This window comes from Argentina silus, assembly GCF_951799395.1.
Source record: "Argentina silus genome assembly, chromosome: 7".
Lineage (NCBI taxonomy): Eukaryota > Metazoa > Chordata > Actinopteri > Argentiniformes > Argentinidae > Argentina > Argentina silus.
In genome coordinates, this window is record NC_139661.1 from 14,829,663 (window position 1) to 14,847,162 (window position 17,500).

The 17,500-nt window shown below is 48.1% G+C and overlaps 1 protein-coding gene across 1 annotated transcript in view; it reads left to right on the forward strand.

The window, feature by feature from the left end:
* Nucleotides 1-17,500, forward strand: part of unc5ca (unc-5 netrin receptor Ca) — a gene marked incomplete at its 5' end in the record, with an annotated part of 56,083 nt that overhangs the window by 13,232 nt on the left and 25,351 nt on the right. The window contains 4 exons of the mRNA XM_083673955.1: nt 7,093-7,273; nt 11,354-11,521; nt 11,854-12,018; nt 16,708-16,764. Of these exons, the coding sequence (XP_083530081.1) occupies nt 7,093-7,273; nt 11,354-11,521; nt 11,854-12,018; nt 16,708-16,764 (571 nt within the window). The remainder of the gene's footprint in view (nt 1-7,092; nt 7,274-11,353; nt 11,522-11,853; nt 12,019-16,707; nt 16,765-17,500) is intronic.

Sequence of the window (17,500 nt, forward strand, 5' to 3'; positions counted from 1 at the left end):
AAAGGAACTTTCTGGCGCATTCCATCCATAAAATATGAATCCTAACATTTTCCCTCGTTTCTTTAACATGAATTTACCTTCTGAACAGATTTAGCTCATTTCTGGTTCGCAAATTGTCAGGAGAAAGACTTCACAGCTGAGCTTCGTCGTACAACTTTGAAGATACATGAGAACATGTTCCTTTTGAGGATAAGCGACAACATTTAAACGCTGTCATTGGCATTTACAGCCGAGGCTGTCACAAGTACAACTGACAACCCGAACATTGAAGTGGAGGACAGCGGAATCAAAGCCGTTAAAATAGCATTTATCAGGCGGAATATGTAATGCTGTACAACTTCCAATAAGCGCTGAAACTAATTACATTGAAGCAAATCAATTAAAAAAATATCACATGCCCGGTCCAATTACAACGTTTATCGTTATTTATTCTGTGTTGATATTAGCAGATGATTAAAGCGACGCATTTGATTCTGGGCGACCGTTGCAACATTGCCGGTATGTATTCAAGTCAGCTTTGTATGGAACCAATAACACATTACCATATGTATCACCGATGAAGGCTTTGACTGATCTGTTGTAAACGAATCATGTTCATATAATGTTGGTGGATATTTGTACTCATTGTGGTATACATTCAGCTCTGTCATATCGCGGGTTTGAGCAGAAGTTTGGCAACAGCGGCTTGCCGCGTGCTCTCCGTGGTTAAAGCAAATAAACGCCCGGGGGATAAACATACTTTTTCCCGTATAAACTGTAAGTAAGACTGAAAATAACAAATAACAGGGGGATGGAGAGAAGAAAGAGAGGAAGAATGAAAGGTACAGTAAAACCTCTCATCTCAGATCTAGACAACTACGGGAACACTAATTATACACCTGGCAGTTTGTGTGAAGTGTTTATTATTCTAAAAATAGGCTTAATTTCACCTCAAAGGAAGGACACAAACAACATGTTTATGGGGGAGAAGCTGTAGTACCACTTTGATGAATGATACAGTTGATCATCTGTCTCAGTCTGTCGACATACGCTTTCTACGATATGACATTCTCTTACGCAATCTCCCCTGCTTGTATTTTACACACACACACACACACACACACACACAAAGAGCAGACACAATCAGACACACGTACACACACATACACACAGTGTATCCATATTTGCACGCTGCTGAATGAAATTTATATTAGCTTTCCTTGATTGAGTTTGAAGGTGCTGATTAGCCAGTAATAGCCTTTGTAACTTCACTAATGAAGGAGTTGATTGGTATTCTGGTTAGGTAACGAGAGGAAGGTGTGTGTGTGTGTGTGTGTGTGTGTGTGTGTGCGCGTGCGTGCTTGTGTGCAAGCGTGTGTATGTGTGTGTAAGTAGTTGATTGGTATTCTGGTTAGGTAACAAGAGGAAGGTGTGTGCATGCGTGTGTGAGTGTGCGTGCGTGCGTGCATGTGTCGGTCCTGTGGGGTCTCTCACCTCGTCTTGTTCACTTCCTGCGACTTCCTGTCGGTGATTGTCTCTCCGTGTGTCGGGGAAGCGGAGGGCAGAGACGAGAGAGGTGGCGCGTGGCGAACGTTCTCTCTTTTATTGCGCTGTGTCTCTCCTTATCTCCCTCCCTCCCTCCCTCCCTCTCTCTCGTTTTTTGCTGACAAGCCAACTCCAGCTGTCTCTTTAGCCCCAGCCAGCCCCACCAGCCCCAGTCCTATACTCCAGCCTATGCCCCCAGCCCCAACCCCCAGCCCCCAGCCCCAACCCCCAGCCCCAGTCCCAGTCCCAGTCCCAGTCCCAGCTCCAACCCCCAGCCCAGCCACAACCCCAGCCCCAACCCCAGTCCCTGCTCCTGAAGCTGGGTTGACATGTGGCAGTTTCTCCCTCTTATAATGACAACAAATGTGCCAATTATGTTAACGAGTCACTCGATGCCAATCAGTCAGTAATGAGGCTGGCCGCATCTGTCTGGGACTGGGGGACGGGTGAGAGGGGCGGGGGCAGCCGCTGTGTGTGTGTGTGTGTGTGTGTGTGTGTGTGTGTGTGTGTGTGTGTGTGTGTGTGTGTGTGTGTGTGTGTGTGTGGATGGCTGTGAGAGGGGTTATTTGTGGACGTGTGGGGGGTGGTGGGGCAGAACACGTGTGTGTGGGTGTGTGTGTGTGTGTGTGTGTTTGTGTAGTCTTTGGTAATGACAAGAGATGCTCTGTCTCACAAGAGCACGGCAGAAGATGTCATGCCAGATTACAGGCACCCTGCCAGTAATGTGTGACCAATCAAGGCGGAGGTGTGTGTGTGTGTGTGTGTGTGTGTGTGTGTGTGTGTGTGTGTGTGTGTGTGTGTGTGTGTGTGTGTGTGTGTGTGTGTGTGTGTGTATCTGTGTTCCTGAGAATATTTTCACCTCCATACAGTACCCCGCCCCCCCAAACCAACCCCCCCCCCCCACACACACACACACACACACACACAGGTGATCTTACCACAGAGAGAGCCCTTCTACCCACCCGGCTGCAGACACTAATGCGCCATATGCTGCCATGATACTTATCTCCGTTATCTCATCATGGATAACGACGCTCGACGATGATGGTATTATTACCCGTCCAATGACTCCAGGCATAGTCGTCCCCCTCGCCGGCGTCCTACAGCCAGACAGATGGCCAATGGGCCGTTGTTAGCTTAGCAGCTTGTTAGCTTAGCGGCGGCTCGTCTATGGGTTTTGAATGACTGATGCTGTCTGTCTGCGCTCCGCTGGAGGACGGCCGTGTAGGCGTACACATCATGTTTTATCCCGTGCTGTCGTATGGCCTTCTGTCATGGGCTGCGCGGGGATACAGTCACACGCGCGTGTGTGTGTGTGCGTGCGTGTTATCTAGTGCTGTCGTATGTGGTCCTGTCATGGCCCTCACAGTGGTACAGTAGCAGGAGGATGGGGTGTGTGTGTGCGTGTGCGTGTGTGTGTGCGCGCATGTGTGTGTGTGCATGTGCACATGCGTGTGTTAGTGTGTGTTATTTAGTGCTGTCATAAGGCATTCTGTTATGGCCTTCAAGGAAGGCGTGTGCGTGTGTGTGTGTGTGTGCGTGTGTGTGATACAGAGTGATAGAGTCATGCATTTTGCATAGCCTCTTCATTTTATTGCTCATTGATGTGCAGCACCCTTTCAGAGGCTTTGTGGAGCCGTGGAGCCATACAGGAGTCTATGAGTTATGTAACCTATTATCTATTATCTCTACCCAGACATATGATGTGTGCGTGTGTGTCTGTGTGCCTCTCAGTAAGAGACGGGCGTCCTGGAGGGAGGGGGTTAAAATAACACACTCTGTGTCTCAGCAGGGGGGTGGTCTGATCCAATCAGCATCTCAATGTCTCCCAGCTGTGACTAAGGGTCCACACACACACACACACACACACACACACACACACACACACACACACACACTGCTACTGTATCCACCACATGGGGTCTCTTTGTCTCTACAAAGCCTTCATCACACACCTCACCCAGGGTTGGGGGCTTTGTTCATGTACTGTCTAATTCAACATTCATGTTCTGATAAAGGTTGTTGTTTGATGTGTGTGTGTGTGTGTGTGTGTGTGTGTGTGTGTGTGTGTGTGTGTGTGTGTGTGTGTGTGATCATGTTAATGTTGATGATAACAGCATTTGATAACATGACACTGTTCCGACTGAACCCACTGGAGCAGCGATGTTGGTTTATTGTTCTCTCTTGTTCTAATCCAATCTCTGACTTCTAATCCAACAATGATATTATCATACAGACATTCTCAGAGTATTTGGAATGTCAGTGTGTATGTATTTTATTTGTCTCATTCGGCAGAGATTACGCTAGTATTTGGAATGTTTGTTTATTATATATTCCAACATATTTAGAGTTTCCTTCAGCATGATGTCACGCATTACCTGTTCTCTAAATCTCCTCACACACGCACACTCACACACACTCCTGACACACACACACTCCTGACACACACACACCAGACACACACCAGACACACACACACACACACACACACACACACACACACACACACACACACACACACACACACACACACACACAGTAGGGAGTAGCCTGGAGCCACTGATGAAAGCGGGAGTTAAATACACACCTGCGGTTTGACGTTTGTTGATATTTGTGACTGCGGTAGAAGTGCCAAAAGAAGCAATTTAAAAAAAGGGAAATATCCTAACCCTCGGGATGATCCGGAATCGCTTTGAAGTGCAGTGAGAGGTGGGGAGTTTTAAAACCGGTAATCTAACGATTCGATTTTGTCAGATATTTAAATGCTGAGCTGAGATGATTGTACATATAGGTTGCTTTTATAGCCGGTAATGAATATTCATCACTGCCTGCTATGCATTCACTGAAATGGCAGGTGTGTGTGTGTGTGTGTGTGTGTGTGTGTGTGTGTGCGTGCGTGTGTGTGTGTGTGCATCACTGCCTGGTATGTATTCACTGAAATGCCAAGCCTCTAAACACCAACAATATAGACCAATCATTGGTAGAATTCAGTGTAAAGTGTTAAAATAAACAGCATTTTTCTTGTGCTACAGTTATGGATAAAGGGTTAGCAAGTATGTTCTCCTAGTTCCAGTGTAGGGGGGATAGCAGGTATTCTCTCCCAGCTCCAGTGCTGTATCAGGGGGTCGAGTAGCAGGTGTGTTCCCCTAGCTCCAGTGCTGTATCAGGGGGTCGAGTAGCAGGTGTGTTCCCCTAGCTCCAGTGCTGTATCGGGGGGTCGAGTAGCAGGTGTGTTCCCCTAGCTCCAGTGCTGTATCAGGGGGTCGAGTAGCAGGTGTGTTCCCCTAGCTCCAGTGCTGTATCGGGGGGTCGAGTAGCAGGTGTGTTCCCCTAGCTCCAGTGCTGTATCAGGGGGTCGAGTAGCAGGTGTGTTCCCCTAGCTCCAGTGCTGTATCGGGGGGTCAATTAACAGGTGTGTTCCCCTAGTTCCAGTGCTGGTTAGGGGGGGGCTCCAGTAGCTGGTATGTTACCCAGCTCCAGTGCTGTATCAGGGGTGGAGTAGCAGGTGTGTTCCCCTACCTCCAATGGTGTGTGTTGGGGGTGGATATGGAGGTGGTTTATGCTTTATGGTGTTACAGACAGCTCTCTCTCTGCCTCACTGAGCCCTGGTCTCAGCCCCAAAGCCTGGGGATCACTATCTCTGTCACTGACTGCACCTCTCTCACTCCTGTCTCTCCTCTCTCTCTCTCTCTCTCTTTCTCTCTCTCCCCCTCTCTCGTCTCTCCTCTCCCCTTCTATCTCTCTCTACCTCTACCTCTCTCTCCTCCCCTGTCCCATCTCTCTCTCTCTCTCTCTCTCCTCCACCCCTCTTCCCTCTCCTCCCTCCTCTGTCTCTCTCTCTCTTCCTCTACCTCTCTCTTTCCTCCCCCCGCCCGCCCCCCCCCCCCTCCTCCTCTCCCCTCTCCCCATCTCCTCCTACTAGTTTTGCGGTCTTTAGCCAGTCCTGCTCAGTATGTACAAGGTGTCCTTGTCCTCACGTTCCCACCAGGAATGTCAGAGTAAATCCTGCCTTTCCCAATCTAATCACACATCCCCACATCCTCCTATATCCTCTGGCACCGCCGTGCCTGCCCGCCTGACGCAACTGCCTACTTTCTGGGTCAAATACGTGTGTGTGTGTGTGTGTGTGTGTGTGGTAGAGGTGAAAATGGGAATCACTGACATGACCGGCCCAAAAAACGTGTCTACTTTAATCTATGTGTGTGTGTATGCGTGTGTGTGTGTGTGTGTGTGTGTGTGTGTCTATGTGCGCCTGTGCCCGTGCATGTGCGTGTGCGTGTTGGTACTTGCAGGCGTGTCATTAACGGGAGACCGTTACATCCGTTAACCGAACATCAAAGCGACTGACGAGTCACTTCTATTTCCATTTCTCTTTTATCTCCGCTCAGATGAAGCATCGCTGCCACTTTTACTCTCCCTTCACTCCCCACCTCGCCGCTCTGAGGTGATGCAGACAGTTTAAGAGAGACGCTGCAATTCCTCTACCTAGCTAGCCATCCCTTCAACGAGTTCTATACCCAACCGGCGCTATCACAGTGGTGTCAGGGTGAACCGCACGCACACACACACACACACACACAATGACAAGGTTTACCTCGCTTGACACCCGAAAGCTGATATCTGGCATACACTCTGCAAATAAACAACTTGTTTTGTGTCCTTTGTATGCAAGAGTTTCTCATTGGTGCTGTCAGAGTGCAGACAATGTCGTCGTGGACTTGTCCTTGTTCAGTTCTCCTAGTAGCTGAATAGTGAATAGCCAGTGTTGATTGAATTCAGTCCCGTTTTCTAAGAGCCTGCTGTGCGTTTCATGGTCAAACACTGCTGTGAGTGAGAGCTTGGCTCCTTGGCGCTCCTCTGGCTTGGACTCTCATAAGGAAAAATCTTACTGCGGTAAACTTAGAATAACACAGCATTTCTGCTCTCCCATGTCCGAAAAATCCCATTCCCTAATGTGAAAGGGGAAATTAAAAAACATGATTTTTTTTATAGATTGGGACGTTTATGTGCGCGCTATAAACCTTTTGACGGGCGGGATTTACGAGAGCTGGGTCCCGTAAACGTGGCGTTGAGGAAATGGGATTCATCTCATGAATGAGGCGAGCTTCCCCATGTCCTCTGCTTCACCTGGACAAGCTGTTTCTCAGGGATAGAATGTTTTTTTAGTTTTTTTCACAAGCTACAAACTTTGAGAAACTCTTAGATACGATACCTACGGGCCTTATATCACCACTAACCACGATTGGTGTTGAGCAAAAGTGTTGTATTTCTATCTTCTATCTGACAAGGTCCCTGACAAGGTCTTTGAAATGGGTCACTTCCACCCTTAGATTCTATCCTCCCTTCCTCCATTATGTGAGTCTACAGGATTTGAACCCGGGTCATCCGCACGCCTATATTATGCGTTATCCCGCCGAGTTAAGCCTTGTGGCATCATAACTTCAGTAGCTATCATGTATCCTCAGGTCTCAGAGAAATGATGTAAACTCATCATGTTGAGCATGGTGGACCAACCGGATGTCCATTCCTCTGTTGTTTTATTCACCGTTTCTCTGTGGTCGACCTCAGGTGGAGTGGTTAAAGAACGAGGAGATCATCGACCCGGCGGACGACCGCAACTTCTACATCACCATCGACCACAACCTGATCATCAAGCAGGCCCGGCTGTCAGACACGGCCAACTACACCTGCGTGGCCAAGAACATCGTTGCCAAGAGACGGAGCACCACCGCCACCGTCATCGTCTACGGTGAGGTTCCGTATGACTCAGGGGAGGCTGGCACAGGTAGGTATCGGAGGATGGCCTCATTGCAATGCATGGAACAGTTGTGTGTGTTACAATGAGCCCGTCCTCCAATTTCTACCTCCACCAGCCTCCCCTGCTGTAACTCCACTTCACAAACTGGTCACTGTGTTTCATGGTTATCTGATCAAGTCACACCTTTATTTAGATACCGTATCACATTTCATACACAGATGCAATACAGTGCACTTAGATGGATACAGGACAAATAGATATCTAACAAACTCTACTTTATTATTATCTAAGGTGATAACCATCATCAACATCACCTTACCATAGCAATTACAATAATCACCCAGTGTACTGGAACCATCATGAATGATATTAACAGATTGTGATTCCACACAAAACCACCAGCTACAGTACAAGCCACCATAACCATAAAATGCTCAGCCATACCATCGTGTTCCTCTAACTAGCATGGTTAGCCAAGCGCAGCTCCATCTGTTCAGGGTAATGAGCGTGTTGATGCTGCCAACACACTCTCTGTTACAAACCTAGCGTTCTTACCCGACCTCTGACCTCGCCACAATCACAACCCACCAATCACGGCTCAGCCCTCAATTAGCGTTAGAGTATGGGTGGGTGGGGTGTGTGTGTGTGTGTGTGTGTGTGTGTGTGTGTGTGTGTGTGTGTGTGTGTGTGTGTGTGTGTGTGTGTGTGTGTGTGTGTGTGTGTGTGTGTGTGTGTGATCTGAGCATTCCAGGCTGTTGGGGTGTGTAAGCTGGCTATCACTTCTCTGAGTTTTACACCCAAGTAAACACTGTGGCAAAAAGCACTCACACACATAAAATAGAGTAGAACACAATGTACAGTAATACAATAGAAGCAATAATAATAATAATAATGCATTTAATTGGAAAGCGCATTTAAGAACACCCAAGGAAACTGTACAAGGTATAAATACAGAATAAAAAAAACAGTTGAATCAAATATATTTATTTACTAACTGGTCTGTCTTACAAGAAACACATCTCTGCGGGAGCTTAGTGGAAATGACCTTGCTTATTTATTTCCAGAGAGTTTTTCTACCATTTTCCGAAGGCCAGAGTAAGTTCAGAGCTAGAGGAATCCATTAGAGAGGGAAGTAATGCATTGCTGCCATTGTGATAGGAGAGCCTCTGTCCCCCTGCTGTGTCTCAAATGGGTTTATTAAGCAGTGAGAGACAGGGTCAGGAGGATAAGTCTCATTCTTCTACATCTCTCAGTACTCCCTCCCTCTCTCTCTCTCTGTTGCTCTTTCGTTCATTCTTTCTTTTTCTCTCTCTCTCCCTCCTCCCCCCCTCTGTCCCCTCACGCTCCCCTCTCCTCTCCCCCATCTCTCTCTCTCCCTCTCTCTCTCTACACCTCCGCTACAGTACCATTATCTATTCATGAATAATAGTTTGGCTTCAACTGGGTGGAAATACACATTAACAATGAGTTCTCAACTCAAAACATTCTCTGTTCCTTTTATTTCAGTGAGATGTTAGTGACAGACTCAGTCTCCCACTGTCTCTCTCTCGCTGAGATTGAACTCTAATCACTCTTACACACACACACGCAAACACACACACACACACAAACACACACACACACACTGTCACACACCCACCCACACACACACACACACACACTCTCTCCTCTGTTTCTATCCCTCTAAACTTGATCCCTAATCACAGTGTCTCTCTGTTCCCAGAGGTGCAGAAGTTTGACAGTCTCTTCTTTCTCTCATCTCTTTCAAATCCTTCTGAGCCACATCAAACCCCCAGTCACACCCCTCCCAATCTCCCCTAAAACCCCTAAACACCTCCGTCAAATCTCCTTTCAAACCCCCAGTCACCCCTGCCAAATCTCCCCTGAACACCTCCCCACCCCAAAAAGAAAAGATCACCCATGAAACCACCACTCACCCCCGCACCCCCCAAATCTCCCCTCAAACCCCTAGTCACCCCCCCCACCCATCTCCCCTCAAACCCCCAGTCAAAAAAGAATCTCTGCTCAAATCCCCAGTCGTTCCCCACCAAATCTCCCCTCAAACTCCCCTGAGAGCCCTTGCTATGCCCTGCCAAACCTCCCCTGAAAGGTTGAACAACGTTCCAGGGATTATGGGAGGGCCAGGCCATCCGCGGTGCCAGCGCCCAGGATGTTCCCGCTCTAATTGGTCGGAGGGAGAGGAGGGCGCTGCCAATAGAAAGCGTCCGTTCAGAAGAGAGATGACCTAATTACACTCCTCCTGGGAGTGTGTCTTACATAAACCTTTGGCTCTCTGTCACTCACACACCCGCACATACTGTCTCTGTCACTCACACTCCCGCATACACTTATGCACACTCACCTAGCACGCACACACACACTCGCACACGCACACGCACACGCACACAATCCGATCCCCTTCCACTCCCCTACCAGATCAAAGACCAGATGTCTGCTTTGTGTGGCTTCCTGTCTACCTGCTGCAGGGGGGCCTGATTGGCCGATGCAAACGATGCTGTTTGTCTGACGGTGCACTTTGATCCACAGTGTCAGTACTCTTCACACACACACACATCAATGTGTACCCGTCAGATTCAGCCAGTAAGATGATTGATCAGCAACGTTCAATAAGGGGATCTGAAGGGTTTGTGATGAGCCATTCTCTGATGGCCCAGGCCTCAGGAGAGACAGAAGATTGTCAGGTTTATCTCCTCACATTCAGTCTACAGATGTGTTGTTGTCCTACGCTAAGAACTGCCTAATGTTCGCAATGGGAGGTTATTATGGCAGTTGGAATGTGTGTGTGTGTGTGTGTGTGTGTGTGTGTGTGTGTGTAATGCGCCTGTGACTCGGGTGCTATCCTGCGTGTGTTTAAGCAGTCATTATCGTTGGTGGATAGGAGAGCAGAGTGACAGTGGAGTCTTTGATGTCTGCTCATCCTCTCACCACAGCACCACTCTCTCCGTCTCTCCTTCTTTGAGACGACAAATGAAGAAAGGAGCGAGAGGGAAGAGAGGGAAGAGAGGGAAGAGAGGGAAGAGAGGGAAGCTTTAGACGCTGACAATATGAGGAAGGGGAAGGCTTTACATGATTAATCCTCACATCCCTATAAATATCAAATACACCCGCTCACGTGAATGAGACACACACACGCATACACATACACACACACACATGAAAACAAATACTTTACACACACACACACACACACACACACTCACACACGAAAACAAATACTTTACACACACACACACACACACACACACACACAAAAAAAAAGAAGAGTGAAACAGCTAAGCCTGAGTCTATCTCCAGTGAGGAGGTAGTATGTAGAGGACACATCTCCAGTGAGGAGGTAGTATGTAGAGGACACATCTCCAGTGAGGAGGTAGTATGTAGAGGACACATCTCCAGTGAGGAGGTAGTATGTAGAGGACACATCTCCAGTGAGGAGGTAGTATGTAGAGGACACATCTCCAGTGAGGAGGTAGTATGTAGAGGACCTTCAGGTTAAGTGTTGAGGGAACTCTCCGGAAAGTTCATATGTTCATGTTACAGCCGCTAAAGGGGTTGAGGTTAAGCACTTTGAAAAGCAGTCCAGCACCTCATGTCCGGTTTGGTTTGAAACGTGTGTGTGTGTGTGTGTGTGTGTGTGTGTGTGTGTGTGTGTGTGTGTGTGTGTGTGTGTGTGTGTGTGTGTGTGTGTGTGTGTGTGTGTGTGTGTGTGTGTGTGTGTGTGTGTGTGTGTGTGTGTGAGTGTGTGAAGGGAGCTACTGTGGCGTGTTCAGAGTGTGCTCCTTCGAGGCCCGTGTAATGGACAACACACATGTGTGGAGGTAACAGGAGAAGTCACGAGGAAGTGGAGTCACATCAGAGAATACAGCTGCTGCACACACACACACACACACACACACACACACACACACGCACATACATCACAGTCACTCCAAATGACCTAACCCTGTGGACATCTTTTCATCAAACACTCAACATCAAACACTCAACAACATATCGTCTCTTTATTCCATCCCGTTTCCATAGTGATTGACTGTTGATTCCCTGTTTCCATAGTGAACGGCGGCTGGTCGACGTGGACAGAGTGGTCTGTGTGTAACAGCCGCTGTGGACGTGGTTACCAGAAGCGGACCCGTAGCTGCACTAACCCCGCCCCCCTCAACGGGGGGTCCCCCTGTGACGGACAGGCTATCCAGAAACTGGTCTGCACCTCCCTCTGCACAGGTAGGCACGCCAGGGGCTAGGCTATGCTAAGCACCTCCCTCTGCACAGGTAGGCACACCACGGGGCTAGGCTAGGCTGGTCACTATTATAGTCTATTCTAGGCTGGTCTATTCTATTCTAGTCTGGTCTATTATAGGCTACTCTATATTTAATGTTATCTTCTGTTCAGTTTGCCTCGTTCAGTCTCGCCTAGTCCACAGTATTTTTAAATTTGTATTCTATTCTATTCCTGTTAGCTAGTTAGTAACTACATGTGATGAACCCTGTGTATCGTAGCGAGGTAAACCTTGTATGTTGTATCCATATGAGGGTTGTGTGTCTCCTCGCGACAGTGGACGGGGTGTGGACAGAGTGGAGTAAGTGGTCTACGTGTGGAACAGAGTGTACTCACTGGAGGAGAAGAGAGTGCAATGCGCCCGCTCCGAAAAACGGAGGGAAAGACTGTGAGGGAATAATCCTCCAGTCCCAGAACTGCACCGACGGCCTCTGTATGCAGAGTGAGTAGAGCTGATGTCCTCCTCCACTTCCTCCTCCTGTTTCTCAACTTCCTCCACCACCTTCTCGCTGGCTAAGTTATTCAGAGAAACATAATTATTCTCATCTCCTTCCTCTCTCACCCTCCTACACTCATTACGCTCCTAACACTTACACACACGCACACAGGCACACACGCATGTACGCACACACACGTCGGCACACACACACATGCACACGCACGCATGTACACGCACAAACACACACACACACACACACGCACACTCACACACATATACACACCATACACACAGGCACACGCACACACATAGACACACACATACACACACGCACGCAAGCATGCACACACACACACACACACACACACACACACTGATCACACTAAATTAACATATACATAAGTATGTGTGAGTGTGTTGGTGTAACGCCTCTGAATTGGAGTTGGCATCTGTTTAAAAGAAGCTCATTTAGAGAGAGAACAGCGGCCATCTTGGTTCTTTGTTGGTTGAGTTAATGATGCAGATATACAACCATTTGGCTCCACTAGTAGCTTCACATGTCACCATAGATTACCCTCGTAATTACCTCAGTCACGGGTCCTCGCTTTCAGCTGCTTTATAGAAGAACATAATGATAAATGATTGCTACATACCAATATAGTGTAATTACCTAGCCTCCAAGATTAGTGTGAGTTTTGACCCCAATAAAAGAGAGAAGCAATTTTCAAACTGGCGGAAAGCGAGGCCTCAAAGTCGTAATAGCATAACGACCGCTGCTATTTTGCTACAGCAGCAATTACATGTGTTGACTTGCAGCATAAGTACATTGTTACTGTATGTTCTCTTCTCAGTAATTGTCAGGCAGCCGTTTAACAAAAAAACGTTTAAATTGCAGAGAGAATTGGAGAGAGATGTGTTTTTACCACACACACATACACGCGCGCGCACATATTTGCGCGCACACACTGCAAACACACACACATGCATGTTAGGTTCTTCCCGTGGGCGAGGCTGAGGCTAAACTGTAGATAGATTTCACGTTGGAGACTTGAAAACCACTGTAATCCAAGACTCAAGTTATTGTCTGCTTTCTCTTTGTGCTGAATCTTTCAGGAGTCATGGTCTGTTGCCCAAATCAAGCCCTAGCCCCTAGATCTCAAATCAAGCCCTAGCCCCTAGATCTCAAATCAAGCCCTAGCCCCTAGATCTCAAATCAAGCCCTAGCCCCTAGATCTCAAATCAAGCCCTAGCCCCTAGATCTCAAACCAAGCCCTAGCCCCTAGAAACCAAATCAAGCCCTAGCCCCTAGAAACCAAATCAAGCCCTAGCCCCTAGAAACCTAATCAACCTCTAGCCCCTACATCCAGATCAACCCTTATTCCCCAGCCCCTACATCCAGAACAACCCTTATTCCCCAGCCCCTACATCCAGATCAACCCTTATTCCCCAGCCCCTACATCCAGAACAAGCCCGTAGCCCCTATGCACTTGTGTGGATCTGAGTGTTTAGATATACTGTATGTAGAAGTTTTAAGTCAAAACTTGACCTTGCCCTCTGATAGGCTAGGTGGAATTCCCGCCACATGTCCTGTCCTTCTCACATCTCAATAAAGGTGGAATTCTACCTCCAGATCCACACACAAGTCCAACCATCACATGAATTTCCCATCTACATCAATGCAGCAAGATTTATTGAAATGTTGGAGTTACTGTACGCAGCGTGTTAGGATTCCAAGTGCATACAATAGGGAGTTAGGATAGGGGTTAAGGTACTAGGGGTTTGTTTGGGACGTGGTCCCCATGTCCTTATTTCACATCTGCTTATAGACCAGGAAAACATGAGCCAGACTGAAAAACCCACAATGTGATCATCTTCTGAGGGCCACGCCTCTCTCTCTCTCTCTCTCTCTCTCTCTCTCTCTCTCTCTCCCTCTCTCTCTCTCTCTCTCTCTCTCTCTCTCTCCTCTTAAGTGCTTTGGATGGCGGCCATGTTCTATTGGGGGTAAAGCTGCCTGAAATTCCACATTTGTCAGACGTATGAACCGTTAATGGATCGGACAGATTTGAAGGAAATCAAAAGAATCCATGTTTCTCTCATCCCCTCCCATGTCCTGAGCATGCCAACAGCCTTAGAGAACTGTGTATTTGATGCTACCCGTGTCCTGCTTGTTTTGTATGGTCTTTTCAATGTATGTGAAGCCTTATAATGCCTTACAATGCATTATAATTCATTTGAAGCGACTTACTGTATGTCCTGCTTGTCTCTATAACCTTATAGTCTTGTGTTTCATTGATCAGAGTGTGTGTGTGTGTGTGTACGTGTGTATGTGTGTGTGTGTGTGCATACGTGTGTTTGTCTGATTTGTGTGTGTGTGTGTCTGTGTGTGTCTGTGCCTGTGTGCATTGTGCGTGTTGATTTTCTTCCGACCCTAAGCCCCATACGATTTGCCCAATCTGGAACGCACAGCACCACCCTCCAGGTCCTAACCCCCCCCCCCCCCCCCCCCCCCCCCCCCCTGGGTGAGTGGAAACCACAGCACCACCCTCCAGGTCCTAACCCCCCCTCCCTGGGTGAGTGGAAACCACAGCACCACCCTCCAGGTCCTAACCCCCCCCCCCTGGGTGAGTGGAAACCACAGCACCACCCTCCAGGTCCTAACCCCCCCTCCCTGGGTGAGTGGAAACCACAGCACCACCCTCCAGGTCCTAACCCCCCCTCCCTGGGTGAGTGGAAACCACAGCACCACCCTCCAGGTCCTAACCCCCCCTCCCTGGGTGAGTGGAAACCACAGCACCACCTTCCAGGTCCTAACCCCCCTCCCTGGGTGAGTGGAAACCACAGCACCACCTTCCAGGTCCTAACGCCCCCTCCCTGGGTGAGTGGAAACCACAGCACCACCTTCCAGGTCCTAACCCCCCCTCCCTGGGTGAGTGGAACCCACAGCACCACCTTCCAGGTCCTAACCCCCCTCCCTGGGTGAGTGGAAACCACAGCACCACCTTCCAGGTCTTAACCCCCCCTCCCTGGGTGGGTGGAAACCACAGCACCACCCTCCAGGTCCTAACCCCCCCTCCCTAGGAGAGTGGAACCCTGGGTTAGTAGAAGCCACAGCAGCAGCATTAGAGGCCAGGCTGGATGGATGTAGATGGAGAGCATACTCAGAATATAAAACCCATAACCGTATAGATTTACTCTCGTTTGCTCAGATTGATTTTTGTGCAGTAAAAGGCTTAGGCTCTGGTTATGCACGGGCACTAATGACAGTTCCCTACAACATTTAGGGGAAATCCATGACGCTCTAAAAGCATGCAGGGCTTCAGATATGATTCTGAGAGCAATATGGATGTTGGCCATTTCTCTCTGACGAGCCGATGTGTCTATGCCTTGGCTGACACATTAGGCCTCTCAATATGATTGTCTTTGAAGCAATACCCAGTCAGCAGAAGATTGTGGGCCAGATCTGGTCTCGTGGTGGCACATATGGCTCAGTGCTGGAAAGGGCAAGTATTACATGGGCCAGACGTGGTCCGAATGTGGGGGGCCAGCTCTGGATTTGCCAGCTCTGGTATAGGGAGTGTCTTTGGTGTGAGTATGGTTGGGACCTGGGCCGCATCCACATGCTGGCCAAGGTCTGGCCTTTTCATGGCAAAGATAAGGTTCAGGAATGGCAAGTAGAGCCAGCCCACTTCTGGCCTGGGGAACAAAGTTGTACCTGAGCCACATCCAGCTGGCGGTAGAACACAGACGTGGGCCAGATCTGGGCCGTCTTTTCTTTGTGTGTTTGTCTGCGTGTGTGTGTGCGTGATAGAGAGAGAGAGAGAGTGTGTGTGCATGTGTGCGTGCGTGTGTGTGTGTGCGTGTGTGTTGTGTAACTAGAGAAAGTTGTCTCAGTGCTCTGTCATTGACGAAATACCATTACAACATAAAGGTCACATGCTCTTCTCCTTTGTCTTTTTCCTTCTCTTCGTTCTCTCCTTCTCTTCTCTCCTCATGTCTTATGAATACATATTTCCCTCATGTTATGTTTTAGCCTAACGGTCCATTATGATGTCATGTCCACAGTCTGTGAACAACTGTGATTGTACAGTGATTAATGCATGTGCTGTAATACATGTTTAATGTCTTGATTATATTTGAGTCACCACAGTGTATATGTGTGTGTGTGTGTGTGTGTGTGTGTGTATGTGTGTCTGTGTGTGTGTTTATGTGTGTGCATGCATGCGTGTGTGTGTAATTGTGTGTGTAATTGTGTGTGTGTGTGTGTGTGTGTGTGTGTGTTACCACTGTGATGCCAGCTGATGTTCTAAGGGATGTCAGTGGAGCTGCGCTCTGTGCTGTCGAGGCTTCTAGAACAGACACACTGCTCTCTATTAATTATATACCGCAAGATCATTAAAGCTAAACATCTTCTTCTTTTGCTGCGACAGAAAGCCCAGATTTCACACTGCTATGATGGCAGCTCTGTCTTTATCTGTGTCATTCCTGTCCCTCGTTCCTTACAAAAGTACAGTTGTTAACAACACGAGAGAGACTCGTCAATGTGCTGTACAACATCAGCGCATTATCCAGAACAGAGGCGCTGTTAAAACAATTATTGTCCCATTTTGTTTTCTCTCTTTCGTTCGATTATCGTTCCATTATATTTTGGTTTGAGTTCCTCCACCCCTCTCTCCTCCCTTCTCTCCCCTCAAGGTTCATTGTATCAGCTGTCCACTGAACACAAAGACAAGAATGATTTTGGATTTTCATGTGAGTTGCTGTATTTTTTTTCCTCCATTTCATTTCCTCCTTCTCTCTCTCCTCTCTTCCGTTCCCTCCTGTCCTCTGCCCTTCATTCTGTTGATTGATGTGTGTCCCCTGAGTTTCTCCTTCTGTATCTTCCCCTACTTCCTGTTATTCCATTTTTTTGCTTCAGATCATGTACTCACCTGTCTTCCCGCCCCCTTGATCAAGCGGAGGTTGGTGGAGGTAGAAATCGGAGGACAGGGCTCATTGTAATGCATTGGAACGGAATGAGGAATGGAATCAGACACTCCATTCCAAGTTCCGTTCAACGTGTGTTTGATACCATTCCTTATTCCGTTCCATGCATTACAATGAGCCTGTGCTCCGATTTCTACCTCCGCCAGCCCTCCACTGCCTTTGAAGTAGGATCTTGTACGGCACCCCTCTCCTGGGCTGCTCACCATAACAACATCGCTGCTGAGCAAGCCCCTAGCCAATCAGCCAATCAATAACAGACACCTGCTTTCCAGGAGAGCACCAACACAGGCTTATTTTTTTACCTGACAACAGTGAGAGTAGGCTAGTGACAGTACATTTACATTTACATGTATGGCATTTAGCAGACGCCTTTATCCAAAGTGACTTACAACAAATACATTTGTCTAAGTGAGTGAATCATCTATCCATCAGTCATCATAAGACAAAGTCATCTATGGGGGCTGTTGGCAGTCACAATGTTAGAAGAAAGGATTTTATTTTA